The 25448-nt window shown below is 37.3% G+C and overlaps 1 protein-coding gene across 2 annotated transcripts in view; it reads right to left on the minus strand.

Moving 5' to 3' along the window:
- arl13a (ADP-ribosylation factor-like 13A) overlaps positions 1-19677 on the minus strand; it is a 29098-nt gene extending 9421 nt beyond the window's left edge. The window contains exons 1-7 of one of the 2 annotated variants that reach the window (XM_039764562.1): positions 19594-19677; positions 6088-6182; positions 3624-3694; positions 2886-3135; positions 2311-2416; positions 1995-2200; positions 441-543 (exon numbers count right to left, since the gene is read on the minus strand). In XM_039764562.1, the coding sequence (XP_039620496.1) occupies positions 441-543; positions 1995-2200; positions 2311-2416; positions 2886-3135; positions 3624-3694; positions 6088-6146 (795 nt within the window). In that variant the 5' untranslated portion in view covers positions 6147-6182; positions 19594-19677. Of the gene's footprint in view, positions 1-440; positions 544-1994; positions 2201-2310; positions 2417-2885; positions 3136-3623; positions 3695-6087; positions 6183-16691; positions 16744-19593 lie in introns of those variants that run through there. The other variant, XM_039764564.1, reaches the window with a different exon arrangement.
- Positions 19678-25448: the final 5771 nt, after the last annotated feature.

The following is a 25448-nucleotide window of genomic DNA, read 5'->3' on the forward strand; positions in this document are numbered from 1 at the left end:
ACTTTCATTTCACTCGATTCTTGTGCATGGTTGTGAGCATGACTCCTGACTACATTTTGGATATGACGCTTAAGTTATTTGGAATTCCTGATGACAAACTGAACTCGTCTTTAGGTACACAGTCATCTTCTTGTGCTCTTATGCAGCCTGGTGACTTGCCACAGTAAATTCCTATGAGGCAGAATACAGAGGGTACCTTCTGCTGTGTGCTGGCCTAGCCCTACTTAAGAATGGAGAAAGCAATGTCATTTTTCACTTTGTTTTCCTTTCTGGCTTTTTCATAATGAAGAACACATTACTCAAAGGTTATAAACTCTGTACTTAAAAGAGCCATAAACCAGACACCAAAAGTTAAATAAAAGGAACTGATTGAATTTTCTTGACAACACTTTATAAAGAGGGTAACTTAAAATATGCTGTTTATATTGAAATCAACATACCTTAGTTATAATGTCATAAACAGATTTTGGGGCTTCTTTCGGCACTGACGAGGGCTGCATCTGTTGCACACCATGTTTTTTGGAACCTTTAATTTCATTTCCTCTGTAGTAGAAACAAATGAAATAGAATAAATGTTATAAATGTTTAATGATGGTAAACTTAATTAAGGCTGTGCTTTTATGTAACTGTATATGACATGGTTATTCTATGCTATACAGTATATGTGCTTGTGTTCTTGTACATGTGTGTGCGCATGTGCATCACAGTGAAAAAGTGATTGCCCCAATCTGAATTTTTAAGTATATATATTTTTCATAGTTAATATTAGCATGTCCTCACCTAAAACCTAATGTAACATAAAAAGCAAACTAAATAAACAAATAACTAAAGATTCTAAAAATATACTTCTTTTATTAAAGTTATATAACCAATACCCTATTTGAAAATAACTTCTTTGTGCTGTCTTTCCTGTAGGTATTAATCAACCCCTCAGTTTACTGTGGAGAAACTTGTGGTCCTCTAATCCTGGCAGAACTGCTTCATCTTGAGGATCTGGGGACACTTAAGCACGTTTCCACAAAGTGCTGGTATTTTTTGGTTTATTTCAAATGATTCTTTCTGCTTCTGTTTAGGTATCCTTGGACACAAAGCAAAAGGGCATTGCTATCCCACTATTCCACTCTATTTGGACCATATGGGTCTGACTGCAGTTTAGTTTGGCAGGCTAAGCAACTCTTTCCAGACTGATAGATATTGAAAACTTCTCACCCACAGGTTTTAATAAATGTTTTTAAGGATTTTTGTTATAGAATAAGATGCAGTGTGCTGGCAACTTCAGCCTAATAATAAGGGTCAAAGTTCTGAAGATTTATATTAGACGCAGTTGTCCTAATATAGGCATGCTTGCCCAGCAAGGGTTTCCGATAGTTGACGCTAGTTGCTCCTTTAACTGGGTTGAGTTCATTAGGAGGCAGTAACTTTCCATAGTTGATTATGTGTAGAAAAACACATGAAAAATAAATCACAGATGAGCCTTATACTGTAAATGTACAGGATGCCTCTAAAATGCTATTAGTGGGTTTAGAGAGAGAATGAACATTAATCTGTAAGTGAATGGATAAAGTTCTTCAAGACACAAAAAAGACAACCAACTGAAGGGAAACCTAACCTTATTTATCAAAAGAATGTCAAGACAAATGGGCTGTAAAAGTAACTTTATGCATACAGTATATGGGCCAAAAGAAGGCTGCTATGAACAAATGGCCTTTAAAAGATATCTAAGCCAGGAGGAGAGAAAGTACTTTAAGGTGAGCAAAATAGGCAAACCCATCTGACAGACCCAGTTTAACAGTTTCCCTTTACTTAACCTTCCCCTGTGTTTACATATTGAATTTAATTTACCATATTTGCATGTTTTGACCTCATTGGCATCACTCTCAGTTAGGGGGGCTGCTACAAGAGGGCCACCTCCTGTTAAATGCCTGTTCTGCCATGGTTATGCTCACAAAGATGCAGCTAAAAATACAAGGTGTATATTTTACTGTTTGCCTCACTTTTCTTTTCTGGACTTAGAGCTTCGTACTGTCTTGTTTCTCTGGTTTTCTTTTTCCACCTGACACTCTGGTTTTGAAGAATCTCCTGCCACACGTGTACAGAGGTCACTGTAGTCCAAAGATATAGCATGAAGAAGCCAGCACAGCCCCCTTAGTGTTCTCCTCTCTGACCACCTCTGAAAATCCAGTTTTGCTGAACATGGTTCCTAGAGTATAAAGAAGAACTATTTGAAGTAGACGTTCATATTCATTAGAAATCAGATTTGGGATAACTAAAATTTTATGTAGATTTTCCGAAACCTGGCAGGGTACTCACAATATGGCAGCGTGAGTGACTTTCATTCACTAGCTTCTCCAGTGACAGCACCTCAATGAGCTCATTTCCTAGCATGGCATTTGCCTTGTCTTGCTTATTGGCCAGCCTGACAAAGAGGAAATAATGCATCAGTTAGTCACAGGACTCTGATTTACACAATTTGCATTACTGTCTGAGACACAAGGGACTCGACTGTTTCTGTTCGGAAAAGAAAATGTCTTAAATGGATTTGTAAAGCACAAATTATACAAAGATAGATATAAATTATCTAAATATAATGACATTTTCATCCTACCGCGGTCTCCAAGAGCTTTTAGTCACTCTAATTATGCTATAATTATTACTTACATGGAATCCAATCAAACATACAGTAATTCTTCTTAATAAAAGCATTGTAAGAATAACCTAGAAATTTTAATTCTTTGCTATTAACATAACAAAATAGTATTTTGAAACAGTTCACGTTTAAAATATTGGAATGAATATTTTATATATTTAATTTTTGAGCACAAACTAAACCATAAAGCACAATATTAGAAATATTATTCTAATTTTGACTTTTTATAGCATCGTACAGCAATAGGGGTTTTCCAGACACCCTGGAATGTTTCAGCATGCTGGCAAGTTGGTTCTTGGCCTCTCCAATTCTGTCAGTATCACTCGCATCCAGAACAAAAATAATTCCATGAGCTTCTCCATAGTGATTCTTCCAAAGGCCACGAGCTTCTGATTTACCATCCAGATCTATGAGGGAGACATCAAACTGTCCGACTCTCAACTGCTGCTTTACAAAATTAGACGTAGGAAGTCCATCATCTGGTGGACCTGAGCAATAAGAGACCAAAATTAATAATTTATCCTTATTGTAGTACAGCTAATTCTTTCATCCATTGTCAAACCCACTTGAAGGGTCCAAAACCCAACCCAGCAGCAGAAGGAGCAAGACAGGAATCAAACTTGCAATGTGCATCAGTCCAGAGTAACAGATCATTTTAGCTCATACACTGCTAACTTACATTCACCAAGTAATCTAAAATGCATATCTTTGTGATGTGGGAGAAAACCAGAGCATCCAGAAAAACATCCATCCATCCCTCCATTATCCAACCCGTTATATCCTAACTACAGGGTCACGGGGGGTCTGCTGGAGCCACTCCCAGCCAACCAAGACAGTTTAGACAAGGAACAGTCAAATATGATAATTTAGAAACTGCAACAAGTAATTTTGGAGCAGAGAAAGATAATGCTAAAATTGTGCATCTTATGAAGATTATTCCTAGGTCATGAAATCAAGTTTCTAAAAGTACAAATACCTTTCAGTATTCCTTTCACTGTCTCAGTTTTCCCAGCGTTGTCAAGGCCTACCACAATCACAGTCACTTTCCTGAAGAGAAGATGAGAAAATTGAGTAGTCCACTATACTTGGGTACTTTGTGAATATTGTTATAATTATTCTGCAATGTTGTCTTCCATTCTGTACAGTAGTTCTTGTTTTTAGATTAACTTAGTCAGACAATGTGTGTGGTACAATAATTAAGGAGATGAATTTCGAACCAGCAAGGAGCAGGGTCAAGTCAGGCTGTTTTCTCCCTGTTAGATTCTGAGCTAGTCACAATCTATCAGTACAAACTTTTAATGTTGCAGATATATAACATGATATTTTATTTGAAAGAAATTATATAATGGTTAAATATGTATTTTTGGTGCAGGGTTCTCAAGCTTGAAGCAAGTAAAAACATCAGCAGTACAACAGTTTAAATACATGATGTGGTTGAAGTCCTCCTTGTCAGCTCTCCACACCCAGACATACACCAAAGTGAGAAGTCAGAGAGGTAAGAAAAAAAACACAACCACAGAGAAGAACAAACACAGGAAGTAGTTTAAAGTGCAAAATGAATAGAAAATAAAGAAAATCTTGCTGCCACTCTGGGCCTAACTTTACAAGTCTGGAGGAATCTTTTTCAGGTGGGATGGATCTCCCATTTCCACTAAATAGTACAACACTAACATACTCCCTTTCTCGCCTCCTAGCTCTCCTTTACTTTCTTTTTCTCTCTTCAGACCTAGGCTTCACTTTGCACCACCAGATGAGTTTTGCTCACTCACCACTTGATTCAGCACTCAAAAGACCTCTGGCCATGAGTAAGATTTAAACAGTCGCTTCCCACCAGGCCCACAAGTCACTTCTACAGTCGAGGTTAACTTTCTATTTGGCATCAAGCTAGAACTTCCTGTAGTGGCACTTGATGTGTCTGCACCCCAAACCTACTGTTGCAATTAAAAGGGCCAGGCCCTCAAGTCAGTACCCATGCTGCCTGCTCTACTAAACAGGCAGCATAATTTTATATGCTTGTCTTTGGGACAGTGTGACATCTAGTGGCACTGGACAGAAATCACTGCCACATCGGGTACATCCTCTTTCTTTTTTGCAAAATGGAGAGACATCGATGTCCTCTACAAAGTAACCTGCCTTCTAGCTACCTAAATCATCTACTCCTCACTAATGCACACACACAGATACAAAGTGTACTCCAGGGTACATACACATAGAAAATGTACTGCTGAATGCACTTTAAAAATATGTCTTGCCTCAGGTGGCATTGGCCCTGGGCACAACTAAAAATAACAAGTTCCTCATTGCAAAACTACCATTTAAATACACCAAATATTTTAATAAGTGTCATATTTGTAGTATGATTTAAAGTACAACTTTTCCCCAAACGAACACAACAGTATGATAGCACAGTTTCAATTCATCATAGTTTTACAACATTTAGGAAAATGCAACATAATTTTAGTTTATATACTAACTTCTTACAGAGTACATTATCGACAAAGCATTCATTAATTTTCACAAGTTACTTTTTTTTATCAATTCAGTGTCATCAGCTACAGCTCCCATCCTCCTACACACAGACCTTCCTTGTAAGCCCAGCTCCAATAGGGACTCTTCAGGTGTGAATGTCCAGCCATAGAGTAAATTAATGTTTAAGGTAATTGGAACACACAAAAAAACAGGAGTAAGGAGTAGATCAGGCAAGATGATTTTAATTTTTTCTACTAATTACAATGAATTGTAATACATTCTTATTTGTCGTGGTGCAGGAGAGTGGTGATGTGTTGCATGTTCGTCAGACATACGATGCTCACCGTATTCTGTACACATGACAATGCTACTACTACTACCGCTAAGTCATTTGCTCTGAGTCACACAGAGAATAAGTGGCAAAAGCTGAACTAGACGTCTGACTAAACATATTCTGTTTTATCATTAGATAGTATAAAGTAATGAACGACTAAGCTGTATATATACCTTATATTTATTTTTTTTGCTGCTACTGATTGCTGTATTTCTTGAAATTTACTAAAATTTTCAAGCTAATCTCTTTTTATGATTCTGAATATCTTCATCATATCTTATCATTTGTAATATAAATCAGTAGCCAGCTGCTCTGGCTATTTTTTTTTTACTAGTGAATGATAGGGTATTAAGGGTCCTTGACACAAATAAATCAGAGTAACACAGCTAGGAGTATATTTCTACATTAAATCTGGAGAGTCCTGCAGATTTGGCACAATCATTTATTTAATTTAAAAATAGTTCTTAGCATCGATTTTCTGCGCTTTTCTGTATTTAGCAATTTGTATTAATTCAATAAAAAAGGAAAGAAACAATATATTAGATTATAGGCCTACATTTTATCTTATAATCCACTTTCTTTGCTAATGCCTGGCTTTAGTGGCTCTCACTGATGTTTTGGCAATCAATCAACGTACCTGACAGGCTCATGGAGTTTCTTCATCCAGCTGCAGCAGTTGCTTATCAGAGTAAACATGGTCTAAAACAATGTAGACCACCATCACCTTTAAATCTGAAATATTTAATGAAACAAAGTATAAAAATATTCATATTTACATATTTAAGTGATATTAGCTTTGATTCATTCAACCATTTCCTTCCTCTAATGAAATTCTGATGACTCTATGCTGTATGACTAATGCATTTACTCAATATCAGTGGAGCCAAGGGGCATTATGTTGACACATTGGTTAAATTTGGTCCTACACAGTTCATGTGATCTAGTTTTATGGTTCATCTAATCATTTGACTGTTCTCTCCTTGTCACCTCCTGTTTGCTCACATATTCAAACAATGTCTGTGTTACAAATATTGCTAATTAATTGTGCCTCATAAGATAGACAGAGGTGAAACGTCGGAATGGCATCCCAATCAGGGTAGCATTAATTGCTCCTAGAGCTTGTGCAGCACAAGAGTGAATGTAAATTATTTTTTAATTGTGTGCAGCTCCAGAAAACATACCAAGCAGGAAAACAGAACACAGGTAACAATACACCAAAAAAATAATTGCTGAGTATTACATCATTTGCTTTGACTGGGGCAGGGTGTGGCTAAGCTGCTAAGCTTGACCTTAATGACAATACAATTCTCTCATAAATGAAAAACGAAACCCTTCCCATCCTGAGTTCTTCTTTTCTCAGGCCACACATCTCACCAGCACAATTTTGCTTGTCAGTTGTAAGCTCAGTGGAGACTCAAGCCATGGCTTCTTATATGCTTTCTGTCAGGTTGCATTCTCTGTCATGGAAGTCAGTCAGTCAGTCATTGTCTAACCCGCTATATCCTAACACAGAGTCACGAGGGTCTGCTGGAAGTGTGAAACATTATGAAACACCTGAGTCGTCCAGGTCTTTCCTTCTCTATTCATGCTCCCTGGCACCCTGATCAAATGCCTTGAAGTGGGCTGGCATGCTCTTATACACAGTAATGGCACTTCTCCATTTTTTGTAGCTGCAAACTGGCAGTGTTTTGGTGTGTACTGGCAGTGTTTGCTAGTATATAAAATATTACAAAAACCACTCCAATAAATAAATACAACTCTAAGGGGTAAGCCCAAGAGTCCCTCATCCCACTGTCAGATCTAAAGTTGGTATATATCAGCACTTCAAGTGGGCCTTCCTGCCCCCACACTATTACAAAATCAGACTTAAACACAGAGTACACTGTTATGTGTCTCCACTTCAGGCACCTACTAAGTGCACATACTGTATTCGAAAGAACCTGCCAGTGTATCCTCTCTCAATATGAAAACACCATGTCTCATGTGTACCCTACTTGAATAGAAGATAGATAACAAACATTATCTGAATTAAGGTAACATCAATCCTTAGTTACTTATACAAGGATTTCACCCAAAGTGGCCTTCAGAGGTTAATGAATACCAATGCGTGATGACCGTGACAGGTGATAAGGAGATATATTTTCAACAATTGTCAATCATAGAAATACATCCCCAGTCATGTAAAACAACATATAAAATAATGCACTGATTAAATGTAAACATGCTACTGATATATCTAATGCAATAATATATGAAATTGCATTATAATAGAGACAATAAGTTAAAGCAAAAAAAGGCAGCCACAGCAATCTGTAGAGGAAAAGGCATAATGACAGTTTATACATTAATACTCAATGTCAGACAGTAACCAGACCCAGAGTCTACTCTTACAGGTTACACAGCCATTTGAAGAAAAGTCGAAAGAGTCGGAGATGAATCTCTGCACCGTGGACTACTATGGATTTCAACTAATGTGATGTATGCCTAACAAACACAGACATTTTGAGTTCTCCAGTGAGCCTATAAAGAACATAGGAAATTACATACAATTAAAATCTTCTATCAAAGACATATGCACTAAGAACATGAGGCAGAGTGTTCGGTTAACAGAAAATTTAGATTAAAGGGGAGATTTGAAAATGGAGGAAACCAGATATTTTTTGTGCCTGCATTTTAAAATCTAAAATAGGCATACTTGGTTTTCCCTGTATAAATCTTTCTTTTTTTTAACAACTATTCATGTTCAACAGGACTGACCATTCCAGAAGATGGCACTATGACCTAGTTCGCATGGTGATCAGCAAACAATAAATATTATGGCAACCTCTCCCAACTATGTGCAGTGCATGGACAATAATCTCAAAACACTGCCTCCCACCATGATTTGGGATCCCATGACCAAGGTACAATGCAAATAATACTATTTTCGGACCCTGAAATGGTATGATTGAATCTCCCACCCACTTTAGACTCCTTGTATGCACATGCTAGTTTTTATTTGCCTCCTTTCTCCAATGTGGCATACATTTCCAACATGTTATTTCAATATTGGAGGCTTCTTGTTTAAACCTCCAAACACTGAACCTTCCATCTTGATTCCCAGTGAACAATGGGGTTTTGTGCTATGACATAGCAACTGTAATGTGTCCAGAACCTTTCAAAGGATGTAAACCTAGAAAGGAACAGGTCCAGATGGTGTTAGACCTTATATCCTCAGGACCTCTGCAGATCATCTAAATTCTGTATTCACAGATATTTTTCACTTATTATTGTCTCTTTCTATCGTAATTATTTTATTAACAGCACCATAGTGCAATTACCCAGGAAAACCAAATGACTGTGCTTGAATTACTTTTTTAACTATGAGTGGTTGGAAAGGCTAGTAATGGACCACAGCAACAAAACAATTATATTTGATGTTTTGGTTGTTATTGTGGGCTACCTAAATCCCACTTTTTGGCTTACATATGAACAGACTATTGGGTCATGCTCGGTCTTTGGCTGTACATATTGCCATTGAATAAAAGAGGCAAGATACTAGGTAAGTTTGTATCAGTTGTTTATTAAAATTCTATCTATTATTCACAGGCCTGTCTTTAACTGAATTATTCCATCTTTGAAACACACAAAGGCTTGTTTGCGTAGCCTCACTTACAATTAAAACAGGGGTATTCTAATGGGTAGACCACAGCTAGTAACAATAGTCAACAAAACGTAATCTCTGCAGTTTTTAAGCACTACTTCATTTCAATACTGTTGCCTTAGCAACAGACTGTTCACACATTTTATCTTGTACAGTCAAATAAGCAACACCCATGTTGTTGAATTTGCTGATAACAACACTGCACTTGAATTAATCAACATCAATGACAAAAAAGCACACAGGAAATACACAACAGATATGGCAACATGTCACAAAACAATAACTTGGTCCTGAATTTACAGTGGATTCAGAAAGTATTCAGATCTGCTCGCTTTCTGCATACTTCATTGTGTTGTAGATATAAGCTTAAATGAGTACATTTTCCATTTTTGTCCATCAATCTACACTCATTTCCACATAATGACCAAGTAAAAATATGACAACTGACATATCTTGTTTTTGTAAGTTTTCAGATCCTTTGCTGTGGCACTCCAAATTGCGGTCAGGTACATCCTGTTTCTTTGCTTTAAATATCTAACCTAGAATAGTTTAGCAAGGCATACATCTGTGAAAATATGGTCCCTTAATTCAAACTGCATGACAGGACGAAAACTGAGCCATGAATTCGAAGAAACTTTATGTAGACCTCCAAGATCAAATTGTGGTGAGGCATAGATCAGGGTATGGGTATAAACATATTTCTGAAAGCTTTTCCAGGAGCAAAGTGGCTTCAATAATATTTAAATGGAAAAAGTTTAGATCCTCCAGGACTCTTCCTAGAGTTGGCCATCCTGCCAAATTGAGTAACTGGGCAAGAAGGAATCCAGAAGTCACTCTAGCAGAGCTGCAAAAGTTCTTACCTGAGGTAGAAAAACCTGTCAGAAGTATGTTCATCTGACCAGCTCTCCATCAATCAGGAGTTTATGGTAGAGTGGCTAACTCCTGGCCAACATCCTTTTAAAGGTCTCTGAGAGCAGGAGGAACCAGATTTTCTGGTCTTGAGAGTCAGAAATGTAACTCTTTGGGTAGAACTGCCTAATACTATCTCTACGGTGAAGAATGGTGGTGGCAGCAGCATCATGATATGGGAGTCCTTCTCAGTGGCAGGGACAGGGAGACTAGGGAAAGATTAATGGAACCAAATATAGAGAGGTCCTAGAAGAAAACCTCTTTGTGATTGCAAGCTATGCTAGACTGGGGTAATGGTTTACCAGATATTTCCTAACCAGTCTAACAAAGCTCGATAGTATCTGCCAGAAAGAATGAGATAAACTGCTCAAATCCAGATCTGCAAAGTTTGATTTACGCAACAGAATTCTGAGCTGTAATTGGTACGAAAAGGGCACCTACAAAGTCCTGAATTAAGGAACTAAATATTCGCATGACTTAGAGATAATTTAGCTTTTGATTTTTTAGTAACTTTGTAAACCTTTCTGAAAATATATTTTCAACTTTCTCATTATGGGTTTTTGAATGTAGGTTGATAGGCAAAAATGGCAAATTTATCCATTTAAAATTACAATACATTCTTTATAAAGTGATGGGCTCTGAATACCTTTCAACTCCACTATATAACAAAAATATTAACTCATTATGCATTATAGTACACACATAAATGATCATAAATCAACCAATTTGAGCCATATAACAGCAAATTATCTCTGTCTTCTATTATCTGCCTTTTATCACGAGGGAGGCTCTCCTAGGATTTTTCTTTTTCCAGCTGTTATATGGTAGATAGCTGAGAAAAATCCTGAATTTTTTTGGGGGATTAGTAGGAAAAGTGGAGTCACTATAATCAATATAATAGAGCAGTGGTTAACTGACACAGTGGCTGATCATTGTGTTGTTCCCCCTTAGAGAATCCCTGCTGGTCGTTGTCCTTCCCCCCTTGAAGTTTTCCTGGCAAATGTCATCCGGTTATAACTTGGAGAATCACCGCTGACCATTGTCAGGGATGGGGAAGGGGGGATTTCTCCCTTGGAGAATTGCCACCAACTGCCATCTGGGATTAGTGTGGGGAGTAGTGTGTGTGTGGGAGGGGGTTCCCCCTTGAAGAACTGCAAGCAAATATTGTTCTGCTGGGATTATTTCAGCCATGCAAGCAGCGACCCAGCGCAATTCTTTCCGTTAACTATTTTCAACCTTTTTTAATTCCATTCAATTGTAATTTATGACTCAGAACAACCCAAGTATAGATATCTCAGGACCCAAAATGGGTCACAACCGAAAGTTTAAGAAACACTGTAAAAGAGTATATTACTTTTCAATCAGCTATTTTATGAAAATACTAGACATTAAGCCTGTTAAAATAATGGGCGCTAGAATACTAGTGCATAAACATTTGTATGAATAGTCTATAATAAATGGCAAGGGACCTTGTATTTGGCTGTAATATGTGTCACTGTATTGTGTGCCTTTAATTTTCTCTCTCAGTAATACTGGTTTGTATTTCCGTGAAATGCCTGTAATTTTGTCTGACAGTAATACAGTGGAACCTCGGTTCACGACCATAATTCGTTCCAAAACTCTGGTTGTAACCCGATTTGGTCGTGAACCGAAGTAATTTCCCCCATAGGATTGTATGTAAATACAATTAATCCGTTCCAGACCGTATGAACTGTATGTAAATATATATTTTTTTAAGTTTTTAAGCACAAATATAGTTAACTATACCATAGAAAGCACAGCGTAATAGTAAACTAAATGTAAAAACATTGAATAACGCTAAGAAAACTAACACTGCAAGAATTTGCGCTATAGCCTTATGACCTGCTCGCTAAAAACTCTTTTTTTAATGAGTTTTAAGCACAGGGGAAAAAATTAACATTTGAAAAATCTGTAATTTAATAAACAACCAAGAAGTATCTATCTATCTATCTATCTATCTATCTATCTATCTATCTATCTATCTATCTATCTATCTATCTATCTATCAAAAGTAACATTGCAACAACGCTCGCGCGCGCCTGTGTGTGTGTCTCTCTCTTGTGCTCCTTTGTGTGTGTCTCTCGCGTGTGTGTCTCTTAAGCACACACCTCTGTGTCTGTGTGTGTCTGTCTTTCTCTCGCCTGTGTGTGTGTCTGTCTGTCTCTCGCTTGTGTGTGTGTGTCTGTCTGTCACGCGTGCCTGTGTGTGTGTGTGTGACTCGTGTGTGTGTGTGTGGGTGTGTGTATGTGTGTGTGTGACGCACGCACGCCTGTGTGTGTGGCGCGCCTGTGTGTGTGTGACACGCGCCTGTGTGTGTGTGTGACGCGCGCCTGTGTGTGTGTGTGGCGTGCGCCTGTGTGTGTGTGGCAGCGCGCTGTGTGTGTGCGTGACTCTGTAGCGCCTGTGTGTGTGTGACTGACTGCGCACCTGTGTGTGGGTGTGTGACGTGCGCCTGTGTGTGTGTGTGTGACGCGCTGTGTGTGTGTCTGTCTCTCTCTCTGCTCAGGGAATGCACAGGAAGAGACACTGTGTGGCCCCGCGCATGCGCACTTTTCCAGAAGACACACACACGGACACTGCGCGCCTGTGTGTGTGCATGTGTGACGCACGCACCTGTGTGTGTGACTCGTGTGCGCCTGTGTGTGTGTGTGACTCACGCGCGCCTGGGTTTGTGTGTGCGTGACTCACGCGCGCCTGTGTGTGTGTTTGTGTGTGACTCGTGCGCGCCTGTGTGTGTATCTGTCTCTCTCTCTGCACAGGGAATGCACAGGAAGAGACTGAACACATGCTGTGTGGCCCCGCGCATGCGCACTTCACCAGAAGACACACACACACGGACACTGGACGCACACAAGGGTTTTATTAAAGAGGATAATTGCCACTTAAAGACCACATTGAGCCATGTCAGCTCACACAAACATGGCTGTTCAAAAATGGAATGGTGGGAAGATAAAACATTATTTGAATCCTCTTAAAAATCTGAATCGTTAGCATGCTGTCAATGCACTTTTGAAATAATTCATAGTATATTATGAATTGTTATAGCCATATTGTTGTGTTGCAGCCCAGGAATTTATGGTTGCTTTTGTTAATTTTGGATTATTATTATTATATTTTATGTAATTTCTCTAATGTTTATCTACAATTTAATGTACTGTATCTATAAAATTGTTGCACCTTATGAGCATAACCCCAGGGGGCAGGCCCACCATGACATCACTTCTGGTGGGACCTCCCTCTAAGCTTTATAAGTCGACTGGAGAGAAGGACTTTTTTCTTTTAGGTGCAGATTCAGAATAGGGACTGTTAACTTTGAATGCAAGTAAAAAAGAACAGCTCTTCATTAGGTTACTGCAAATGTTAGGATTGGTGGAAAAGTTAAGTAGTAAAAGCCCACAATACAAAGTAAAATTTGAAAACGTAATGTAATTAATAGTTTTGACACAGTAATTCCAATTCAGATCCATTAACACAAAGACAGCAAATTAAAAGAAAAATATATCATCTGGCATCAATGCCCATGTCTATGACAGAAGATAGCTAGAAAAGTTTATATTTATATCTATGGGGATGTGGGTGGAAAACCATTGTACCCAGAGTACAACTCAACCAGACATGGGGAGAACATAAAACCAGCACATAGACAAAAACCTGGTGTGGAATTTGAAGCCAGGACATACAGGAGGTACAAGTGTAATCCACTACACCACTGTGCAGCACATCTCTGTTGTTCCAGTACCTAAACTTAATGAAATCTAAACATTCAGGCAAGTCTTAAACAAGTGAATGTGCATCTTATGGTTAAGACAAAATAAGATTATTGATCAACTTGGCAACACTTGTTTCCTATTTAGATTCAACTATAGGTTACTGCCCAGTACCTCTGAATGAATCAGCTAAAGAAAAAAAACATTAATGAACCTCCATAGCCACACTTAGCACCATGACCTAACCTTTTGGTTTCCAATTGGCATTGCTAAGATTTCAATGTCTGGCTTATAACTCTTAAAACTGATTTGAGCTTAAACTTCAGAGTACTCCGATGACAGTATTCTTTATTTTAAAAAGTAGAAAAGTTAAGCACAGTATGCTACCTTACAGCAGATTCAGAAGCTTTCAGAAAGCAAATCTTTATACTGTATATATAAAGCGATAAAAGGTCTGTGCTTGGGTGTAATGTCATCCAGCCTTCACAAACAGGCAGGATTGTCCAATGAACAAGGGCAAGTGGCCAGTGGAAGATAGTAAACTGTACAACGTAAGTCAATGTGGTATTTAGCTGTGTGTCATGTTCTCTGGCATCCACAACAGGGCTGGAATATCAGAAAGGCAACAAGAAGCACAAAGAAAGAGGGATGTAATGCATATCTGGTGAACAGAGGTTAGTAAATGCATCACAAAGTCGAAACAGATTATCGTTGTACCATTCATCCCATTTTAATAAATGGGCATTTCGCTATGCTAGTCTTCATATAAAATTAATTCTCTCTTTCACTAACTAAAATTTAGCATATGTTGTAGCAGAGGGCCAAGTGATGCTGCAAGTATCCATTTTTAACTTTGACAAAGCCAAAGGGTGAAAGGCACATTTGAGCTTGTTTGGAGTTAGTAAGAGATTGTTGAAGCGGTTTCACTCGCTAGAATGATGAAGAAGCAGGACATGTATGAGTTAAGCAGTTCTTCAAAATGATCTTGTGTTCTGCACCATTTTGACTTTTGTTAAATTCTCTATGCAATTTATGTTTGGAAGAATGCCCATCGGGGTTCCTAGCCAGAAGGTCACACAAAAAGGTGTTAATTGACTATTGAATATGAAGCACTTGTGGTTAAGTGAGCCCTTACTGTGGATGACTAACAATAGGGTCATTAATGCATCGATTACAAGGTAGTTCTTGGTAGTCTGTGCTTACAGATACTGCATGGTCCATTAGCAGAGTCTCTGAGATGATAATGTTGATGCATTCGGCCATTTTCATGGCTTCATGGTGAAGTCTGCTCCACCCTATTGAAGATTAAAACCCTGATGTGCTTACCTTTGTTACCCTTAACATCCTCCTACAGCTTTGATAGTCTGACATGCTCTGATCACCAGTACCATGACTGTACAAGCTGTACTCTGTTGAGTGTCATAGTTTTTTTGTATTCTGTGTTTTAATTTATACACTGCTCAAAGAAATTAAGGGAAATGACACGTCAAATGAAATATTCAATATTGTATGATTCTATTTTTATGTATCTAGATTGCATAATACCATACAATGTTCATATTGCTTACTAGACATGAATATTGCTGCTACGTCTTTGTCTTGTCTTAGCACAATGTCTGTTTTTGTTTTTATTTTAATTAAAAATTTTAATTTTAATTCCATCCATCCATCTATCCATCCATTTTCTAACCTGCTGAATCCAAATACAGGGTCACGGGGGTCTGCTGGAGCCAATCCCAGCCAACACAGGGCACAAGGCAGGAACCAATCCTTTTAATTAAAAATGTGAATTTTTATTTAAAATTTTAATTTTAATTTAAAATCCATCCATCCATCCATTATCCAATCCGCTATATCCTAACTACAGAGTCACGGGGGGTCTGCTGGAGCCATCCCAGCCAACACAGGGCGCAAGGCAGGAAACAAACCCCAGACAGGGTGCCAGCCCACCACTTTAATTTAAAAATTTATATTTTAATTCTAATTCTATTTTTAATTTAATTTTTTTTTTTTTTTGCACTTCATGCTGTTACACCGTGGACCCTGAGCTTCACAATTTTGTCTATCTGTATACTTGTATATGGTTGAGATGAAAATAAAGTTCGCTTTGACATTGACTGTGTAATTTGTTAAGAACAAAACTATGTAACAATGGTCAATATTAGACTGTGATGATTAAGTGTTCCCTTAATTTTTTTGAGAAGTGTAAATTTCATATTTGAAAATATTTTTATTATTTTTCCAGTATATATTTTTTTTGTTTAGAAGAAACAAGCACAAAAAGAAACTCCAATGCTATGAATTAACACAGCAAATTAAACTTGAAAGTTAAAATGAACATTTGCATTTTACCACAGCACATCAAATTATGTCAAGTAAAAGCCAACTCCTTTTTAACATTAGTAAAAATATGGTAACAACCAAAGACAAAAGGGAATAAATCATTCCAAATTATAAAACAAAAATAAAGCATTCTATGCTGGGTCTGTACAAAGATGCGACATTCTCAGAGGATTTTAAAGAAACAAAGCAATAGCTATGTCAAAAAAACTATCAAACAAAAGCTTTCAGGCTGCTGCATATAAAAATGTTCTTAGTAAATGCCAACACTGACGCCTCCCAAACCGACACACCAGCTTGTAATGAAAAACAAATACACTGCATTCATAAAATAGTACTTGTCAGTTGAATGCTGACCCTGTTCCTGTTTCACTTGGCAGCCTTCCACATCCCCACCCCTTGCAGAGCAAAAAATAATTAAGCACAGCTAAGTTAGCTAAATTTATTGTTTGCAAACTAATTAACATAAAATTAAAACAAACAGGAACATTTTAATAAATATAATATATACACCATATCTTTAGTATTTATCCATATTCCAAAATTGTGTTTTACACTTCTGTTTCACAGAGAATTGGCGCCTATTGTGCTGTAGCAATAAACACAAAAAAGAAACCAGACCTGGTGAAGACAGTCATTTATCCCAAGGCACACTTGCATACCCATGTTTGCTGAGAAAGGTCAATGTACTGTCTTCAGTGTATCTAAAGGCAAGCTTTTATTGGATTGTAATTGGAGAAGAACAATTCCTAAAAAAAACTAAAGCCAGCCTAGGTAGAACTTACTGTACATATTCCACACAGCACAGAAGAACATCCAAGTTCTGAGATGGGCCTGCCCTGCTCACTGGACAGCCATGTTCTTCCAGTGATTACAACATATCCAACAACTACCTGACCAGTTTATATCCAATACAGAAATGCAGGATTTTACCTTAGCAGCAAAACAAGTAAGGTAGGAACCAGCCTTGGACAGAACGCTAATTTTTTGTAGGATATGTGTAGTTACACACTCATACTCAGCAATCTGAGAGTCGCTCAGTTATGGGAACCAGTGTGTCCCATGCCAATATCTCAATTTTACATAACGCAACATATTCAAACTCATTTCATCCAATACTGAGTCACAGGGACCTAGAGCCTAATATCATCTGCAAGACATGAACTTCCTGGATGGGTCATCAGCCCATTGCAGGGCTCATGCACACTTTATGATCAGCTAAACTAATATTGTGCACAGTGGGAAGAGCTGCCACCTTACAGATCAGTATCCTGGATTCAAATTCTATGCCCAGATGGTGTCTTTATGAAGTCTACACATGGGATTTCCTTCCAAATCAATAAACTATTGTGACTCCGGTTAACTGGCAATTCCAAATTGGTGCCTGTGTAACTGTGTTTGTGAGTGAGGCCTGTGGTGGAATATGACGTTTTCCAGGGCTGTTTCCTACCTTGTGTCTAGTATTGCCGGGACAGGCTCCATAACTATGATTTGGGCTTAGTGTGTTTAAGAACGTTCTGTTAAATCGGTATCATATGTATTTTATATTGACAATAAAATATTTAAGATTGTGTGTTTTTACCATTGTAAACATGTTCTGAAAAACTAGAATAATAACTTATTGTTTTTGTCTTCTCCTAGTCTAAAGAAGCAGAGGTCATTGCCTACTTAAATATTTATTAGACATTTGAAATTAATGACAAAAAAAAAACAATAAAAAAGTACACCAACATATTTAAAAATCCTGTTCTTTAATGAGATCAAGATCTAAATGTCCACCCATTCATCCATATCTTATTAAAACCTGCTTAATTCAGTTTGGGATCTTGAGAGCCTATCTAGACAGGGAGGTAGAGGCCATCCCTCAAATATCCACCAGTCCTCAACTGGCCACCAATCCATTAAAAGCCACACTTAAATACATACTCACACACACTACCATGATGCAAATTTAAAGGCACAAATTAAAATTAACATGCATGTTTTTGGGGATGTGGGAATATAAATGAACTGAAGAAATGCCATGAAGACAGAGTGAAAACTTGTAAACTTCAAAATCAAATCAAATCAAACCAAGGACACTGTAGTGAAAAGGAAGCAGAGCTAACCACTGTGCCTCTCTGCCAAACTAATAAGTGTTCCTTATTTTTTTTAATAATAAAATTTCATAACCAAAATTATCTAAATGTATGATGCTTTGTATGCACCTCTATGTGTGTCATATGTGCTATGTGACAAGCTTCAAAACTGGGCAAACACTTGGAAATTGCAGTTTAATGTAGAAAAGCGCAAAGTGCATATGGAGTATCTGTTTGCAGTTCTGGTCACCATACTATAAGAAAAACATAGCAGCACTTAAAGCTGTGCAGAGGTGAGCAAGCAAGTGAATCCCAGGACTTAAGGACATGTTGTACTAGAAGTAAACCTATTTATTGCTGAGAAGAAGAGACTGTGTGGGGACCTAATCCAGGTCTTCAAAATTCAAAAAAGCACTGATAAAGTAGATCCAGTGGAAATTAAAGGGAGGTACATTTAGGACTGACGCCAGGATTCACTTCTTTTCCCAAAGAGCTGTGGAATTCTGGAACAAACTACTAAGCAATACAGTATAGTTGACGTTGGAACCCTTACAACCTTTAAAAAGTATTTGGATGAGGTTCTGGAACAGCTAGCTATTAGCTAAACAAACAAGCCTGATGAACTGAATGGTCTCCTCTTGTTTGTCATATTTCTTATTTTCATAGGTTCATGCTGAAATATGAGAAAGGAAGATATGGGAGGGGTCAGGGTGAGGTGGGGTCTCTGTATAATGTATCTTTGATCTTTTTCCATAAACTAACGTGCCTGTTATTCAGCTTTCTGAGTTATTGCTAGTGCATAAAGATATCCAAAGTAATTATTAACCACATAAGTTAAGTAACCTTCTATAGTGCCTTTCACAGCACACTCCAAAGCAACAACATCCATACATAAGCTAAACAAGAAAAAATCAGGCTTCCAAGTGTACATTAGCTTCGGCTGCTAGTTTTTAAAAACTAAAAAGATTCTCAAACACTTAGTCAAGAGAATATTCTGAGTTTAGAAAGCTAACTGTGCTGTAGAAAACTGCCTTGTTTAAACTGAAACCACCCAAAAAGCTAAATGAAAAGTGAAGACGAGTTTTTCCTGCTGCCTACCTAATAGCAAATATAAATGTTAGAGATAAATTCCCCACCAGATGCTTTACAGCAATTAGAATACAGCATTGAGCTACGCAATTTAAAGGAAAAGGTTTAGCTATCGCTGTCTAGATGTAGAGGGGAATTCCAAAGTGTTCCAACAGACATGCATTTAATATGTTTAAAAAAGAACCAGATTAAATTATGAATCACATTTTTTAAGTTAAAAGACAATAGAAAACAATTCTACCATTATTTAAGAGCATCAAGAACATATACAGCTCAAACAAAGTAACATTAGGTTTGAACTGTTTCTTTGACTAAATGCAAAAATTTAAAACATGAAGAATCAGAATCCTACTGACCTTTGGAAATATCCTGAGGGAATTCATGTCGTCACAAACAAAAGGAAATCCAAGAGACAGTAAAATTGTATTACAGCACAATATGATTATGCTGGGAGCAAGGAAAATAAAATTAGCTGAGCACCAACAAATACAATAAATGACTTCATACATCACTGCACAAATATATTTCTACTGTATTATTCACTGCATATATGTTTAAATAATACTGTAACACAAAATCCTGCTGACCACTATTTGGAAATCTGAAAGAAGCTACCAGGAATTAAAAGAAAATGTTGAGATTACTTAGCTATTAGCCCAAGGACAGACAGAGTGAACTGAAAGGTCTTCTCTCATTTGTAAAATTTCAAAATTTGTGTAAACCATGAGAAAATATATTTTTATATTATTTGATCTTCTTTACTTATACTTTATCTTTTTACATTTTTAATAATATATTATTTTTTACCATGTAACATTATAAACATAGAGGGCTCATAACTGAACTGTATATTTTTGCAATAAAACCTTCTATGATTAGAATGTATGATATAAATAATTGTTTCATTTTATAATCTGCAGTTTCACATTAAAATAAAGAAAACAGAAAATTACTCTACTTACTTAGTGATGTAACATTAACAAAAATCCACTGAAAACAGAGACAGAAATGATTTTACTCACTTACCTTTAAACTGCAGTTTCCAATCGACAGCAAATCATTGCCTCCTGGGATAGAGGCATATTCTGCAATGGCAAGATAAACCTAATCTGATTTTAAATAATTTACTAATCTCATTCTGGTCTAATTTTCACAGGTGCATTCTGGGAATGCCCATCTGGTCTAGATTCCTTATAACACAAGAAGGAGCTGCCTGTCCATCACCTGCTCTTACTGCTTTCTCATTTAGAAAACTAACAACTGGCTACTAGAAACAGTATCTCATGACTATGGGGGCCTCACATAACCAGTCTGCAGAATTTTAAAAACGGCTCCATTCCTAATGTAGGAAATAACCTCAGAAATCCCTAATGCAGTGATGGCTGTCCCTTCTTCTGTTTTCCTAACCAGTCACAGGATGCAACATGTTACTCCTGTAGTAACAGATACAATCAGAAATCAGCCCCAAAGGGAATATCAATCCTTCTCAGAACTCACTCGCTCGCAATTTAGGATCTCCAATCAAGCTGAATGAATATTGTTGGTCTATAGAAGAAAACCTTTGAGGTTCTTAAAGACGTACATGGAAAACCTACATTGTAATGAACATTTAGGGTGAGAAGGTGTTTAGGATAGTTTTTTTTTTAATTTTAAGGAAAAGGGTGGAGAGATTCAAGGATCAAAAGATGCAGGTAGAAACTAAGTATTATAAAAAGATCTAAGTACAAATCGTAACAAACCAAACCAAACATTAAAGCCAAAGTGCAAATCAGGTACTTAAAGGTAGGTAATGAAACGTAGTGTTTTGTTTAGAATTCTTTTTGCAAGGTTGATCAAATGCTTGAATAACAAGTGTGATGCCAGTTTATACAGGCAGAGGGTGACAACAAGGTGTATCACATGATCCTTATGCATTGTGACTGGCAATGTCCTTAGCAACTATAACAAAACATGTGCCCAGTTATGAAACATAATTAAAAAAAAAAATGGTAGCAATGACAAAATGCAAAACGGCATTACCAGAATAATGGCAATGTAAATTGATCAGTGAAACAATGCATGTAAAAATCCCCAAACTAATTGAAACAGGAGGGGTCAACAAACCTGAGATTTATCATACACATAGAAAGCTTCCCAGCTGGAAATGAAGGTGGGTTTCAAGTGTTATGAAATGACAACACTGCTTGCTGTGCCACCAGGCTGACAAATAAATTCTATGGAAAAAACTTGCTTACAATCTGCATGGAAACTAGTACACTGTTACAGTATGTTTAAGCCAGGGTTCCTCCCTTGGCTTATGTTTTAATACAATAATAAAAAACAATCATAAAATTTTATTTTTGTTCATTTTTTATTCTATGATTATCAAGGTTTATGTTAATGTTGTTATTTACTGCTCTCTAGTTATATATTCTATCACAATTTTATTCTGCTAATTTAGTATTTATTTTCTATGTGTGCATTCTTGCTCTCTTATATTACTTGTATTTTATGGGTGGACCCCCAGGAGGTGAGGCCACCAATACCTCACCCCATGGAGACACGCCTTGCCTTTAAAGGCAAGTGTGGAGAGCAAGTTCCTTGTGGTTCATTGAAAGCAGTTTGGCAGTGTGTTGGATCTTCTCCGAGTATCTCTTTGTTTCTTTGGATTTGCTGGTTTCATCAGTTCATTCTCTGTCTCTGGATACAATGAGGCTATTAGAAATAAACTGGATACATTAGAATTAAAAGTCAAGACAGAGGTAAAAAGCTTAGGGGTAATTGTTGACTGTAATCTGAATTTTAAATTGTATATTAATCAGATCACTAGGACAGCATTTTTTCACTTAAGAAACATAGCGTTAAACATAAAGTTAGACCTCTTATATCACTGAAAGATGCTGAGAAATTAGTTCACGCGTTTGTTTTCAGTCGACTAGATTACTGTAACGCACTCCTCTCAGGACTACCCAAAAAAGACATAAATCATTTGCAACGAGTGCAGAATGCAGCTGCTAGAATCCTAACTAGAAAAAGAAAATCTGAGCACATTTCTCCAGTTTTGATGTCACTACACTGGTTACCTGTGTCTTTCAGGATTGACTTTAAAATTCTGCTTATGGTTTATAAAGCCTTAAATAATCTCGCTACATCTTTTATATAGGAATGCCTGACACCTTATAGATAGATAGATAGATAGATAGTTATTCCAAATTGTAACCTTAGATCCTCAAATGAGTGTCTCCTTAGAATTCCAAGAACAAAACTTAAAAGAAGTGGTGAGGCGGCCTTCTGCTGTTATGCACCTAAAATCTGGAATAGCCTGCCAATAGGAATTCGCCAGGCAAATACAGTAGAGCACTTTAAAACACTGCTGAAAACACATTACTTTAAGATGGCCTTCTCCTAACTTCACTTTAACTTAATACTGATACTCTGTATGTTCAGTTCATCATAATAACTATTCATGGTGGCTCTAAAATCCGTACTGACCCCTGCTCTCTCTTCTGTTTCTTTTTCCGGTTTCTTTATAGTGGTGGAGGCCACCACCACCTACTCAAAGCATCAAGATGCTCCAACATTGATGGACTGAAAGCCAGAAGTTTACGTGCATGACCATCATCATCAAGTCCTTCCATGAGAACCCTAAATCCAAAGAGGACTGTTTCATTTATGTTAGGTAGAATGCCCAGAGGGGACTGGGCGGTCTCATGGTCTGGAATCCCTACAGATTTTATTTTTTTCTCCAGCCATCTGGAGTTTTTTTTTTTTGTTTTTTCTGTCCACCCTAGCCATTGGACCATACTCTTATTCTATGTTAATTAATGTTGACTTATTTTATTTTCTTACTATGTCTTTTATTTTTCTATTCTTCATTATGTAAAGCACTTTGAGCTACTTTTTGTATGAAAATGTGCTATATAAATAAATGTTGTTGTTGTTGTTGTCTGTTTAAAGATTTCAATTAAGGATTTTTGTTTGGAATTTGTTTGCTTTCAGCTTGTCTTGTTAACCATTCCCTTTGCCTCTTTTTTGCTCTTTTGAGATTTTGATTGGCTCTTATTTGATAAACCTTTCTGGCCTGTATTGTCAGCTCAACTTTGGAGGCCTCACACATTTGCCACGAGTCAAAACACATACAGAACAAGTGACATGCAAGGCCTTACTCCATAAAGGAATGACTTATAGAACAAGAACATCATTCATGTTTAGACCTGTATTTATAGACTTTTAGTAGCAGATTTGTATATGTATCCAAGTTGATTTTTCATGTTAGTTCAAGCTTGTTGACATCTTGGGCATTCATTTAGTTGTATGTCTTTTTCAGTTGTTCAAACATTAAATGGTCGTATTTGTATAATAAAAATAAAAAGATCAACAGATCATAAAGGAGTGGGGTCCCATAGGATGCCACTTTTACTGTTCATAGAATAAAGAAAAACAACCCAAGAAAACAGGTGGCAATTAGAGTTCTAACCTCTTTTGCAGTTGGTTCCAAAGTGACCAGAGACTTCTCCTCAGCAAGTTGTTTAAATAGGGCAGTAGGCTAAACAGTCAGTTCTTCAGAAGTGACACCAGAGCTCTTTCTGTGAGTGTACATCCACTCTAAAACAGGAAATTGGTAATGCTAGTGTCACTTTAACAATCTTCCCCCTTTGTCTCCTCTGACAATGACCCGTTAGGCACTCCCAGTGCTTCCAAGTGTGACAGTATGTGTTTTTATGCTCAAGTGAACAAAGGGGTTACACTCAGAACAGGACCTTTATGGGTCCTTTTAAAGGTTGCATGGTGCTATTTTTGAACCTTAAGAGCCCTGATTTCTGGAGAGGGGTCTGGCTGCAGCCTTTGTAAGCTCTGACGCTCCACACTAGACATCAAACACGTGACCTACATGCAAGCTTGTTTTTGTCACTTTGATTTAGATAACCCTCCCCCAGCCATAATCTTAACCATAGTGTAACAATGCACATTATTTAAGTGAGATGACCCCTCAAATAACCTAATCTTAAATATAGGATAACCAAGTGAAACACCACGATTTGGAATGTGGAGGTCATGTGTTTCCAGTCTAGCGTGGACTTCCACACCTTCTAGTAGACAGTGGAGGTCATATGTCTCCTCCCTAGCATTGAGCTCCATACTTTGCAGCACATGCAGTCATATACTCTATGGATCTCTGCAGGATGCATTTTACAGAAGAATTTAATGAAGATGACTTATTCAATTTCCATTCACACCTCCTGATGAGGGTCATGATGGTAACTGACTGAACTGGTCTGACCAGACTTTTCTTTGCCTAGCAGCAATTTTCAACACTTCTGGATACTCCCAGGCCCAATGTGAAACACAGTACTTTCAGTGTGTCGTGGACCTTCTCCAAGTCTTCTCCCTGTATGTTGTGTCACAAGAAGGAAAGTCTTAAATTAGCATAAGCCATTCGTACTTTCAAGGCACGCTTACCTGGCTTAGGGAAATACGGTAATTGGTTATGCTTTGCTAGATACAGAAAATGCCTCCCAGCTTTTGGAAGACATTGCAATAGGTTCTCATGCGCACTTCTCCAGAGAATCATAAGAGCTTAGCAATTTATCTTTGTGATTTTTGCCACAAGAAGAAAATAGTAGGTTAATGTCAAGTTTTCACCATTTAAGTAAGAGAACAGTGATGTACCTGAAGTTAAAACATAAAACCGATGCCACCGTTTTCATATTATATTAAAAACACATGAGTTTGGTAATTAGCAACAAATTCCACTTAAAATTCAATCTAGCAGTAAGATATTTTGTTGGGAATTTGAACAGAAAAAGACTTAGGGCAGCATAATGTAATGTTGAAAGATATGCATGCTGCAGAAGTTATGAGCATTTAACTGAATGCTATATATACTAAAAATGTCCCTGTAATGTATGCAGTTGTTTTAACTATCTCTTAGTCCTGACTCTTGTGCAAATAAAATAAAATTTCAAGAAGTAAAACCTTTTAGAATAGAAGTCATAAGCAAACACAAGGAAGATGAAGGCAGGATCAGTACAGGTTTAGCTATTCTCCAAACACCTGCTGAAGGGAAGGAAAGGCAAACAAAATCAAAAGAGTTATAGCCCTGATTATCTAAAAAGGGAAGCAGAAGACAAAAGGGTGAAATTGAAAAATGCATTAAAAATATAATTAGTTTTAATATCAATAAATATAGTACAACAAATTAATGAAACTTGGAAACACTGATACTATTTGA

This window comes from Polypterus senegalus, chromosome 10 (genome assembly GCF_016835505.1).
Source record: "Polypterus senegalus isolate Bchr_013 chromosome 10, ASM1683550v1, whole genome shotgun sequence".
Classification (NCBI taxonomy): Eukaryota; Metazoa; Chordata; class Cladistia; order Polypteriformes; family Polypteridae; genus Polypterus; species Polypterus senegalus.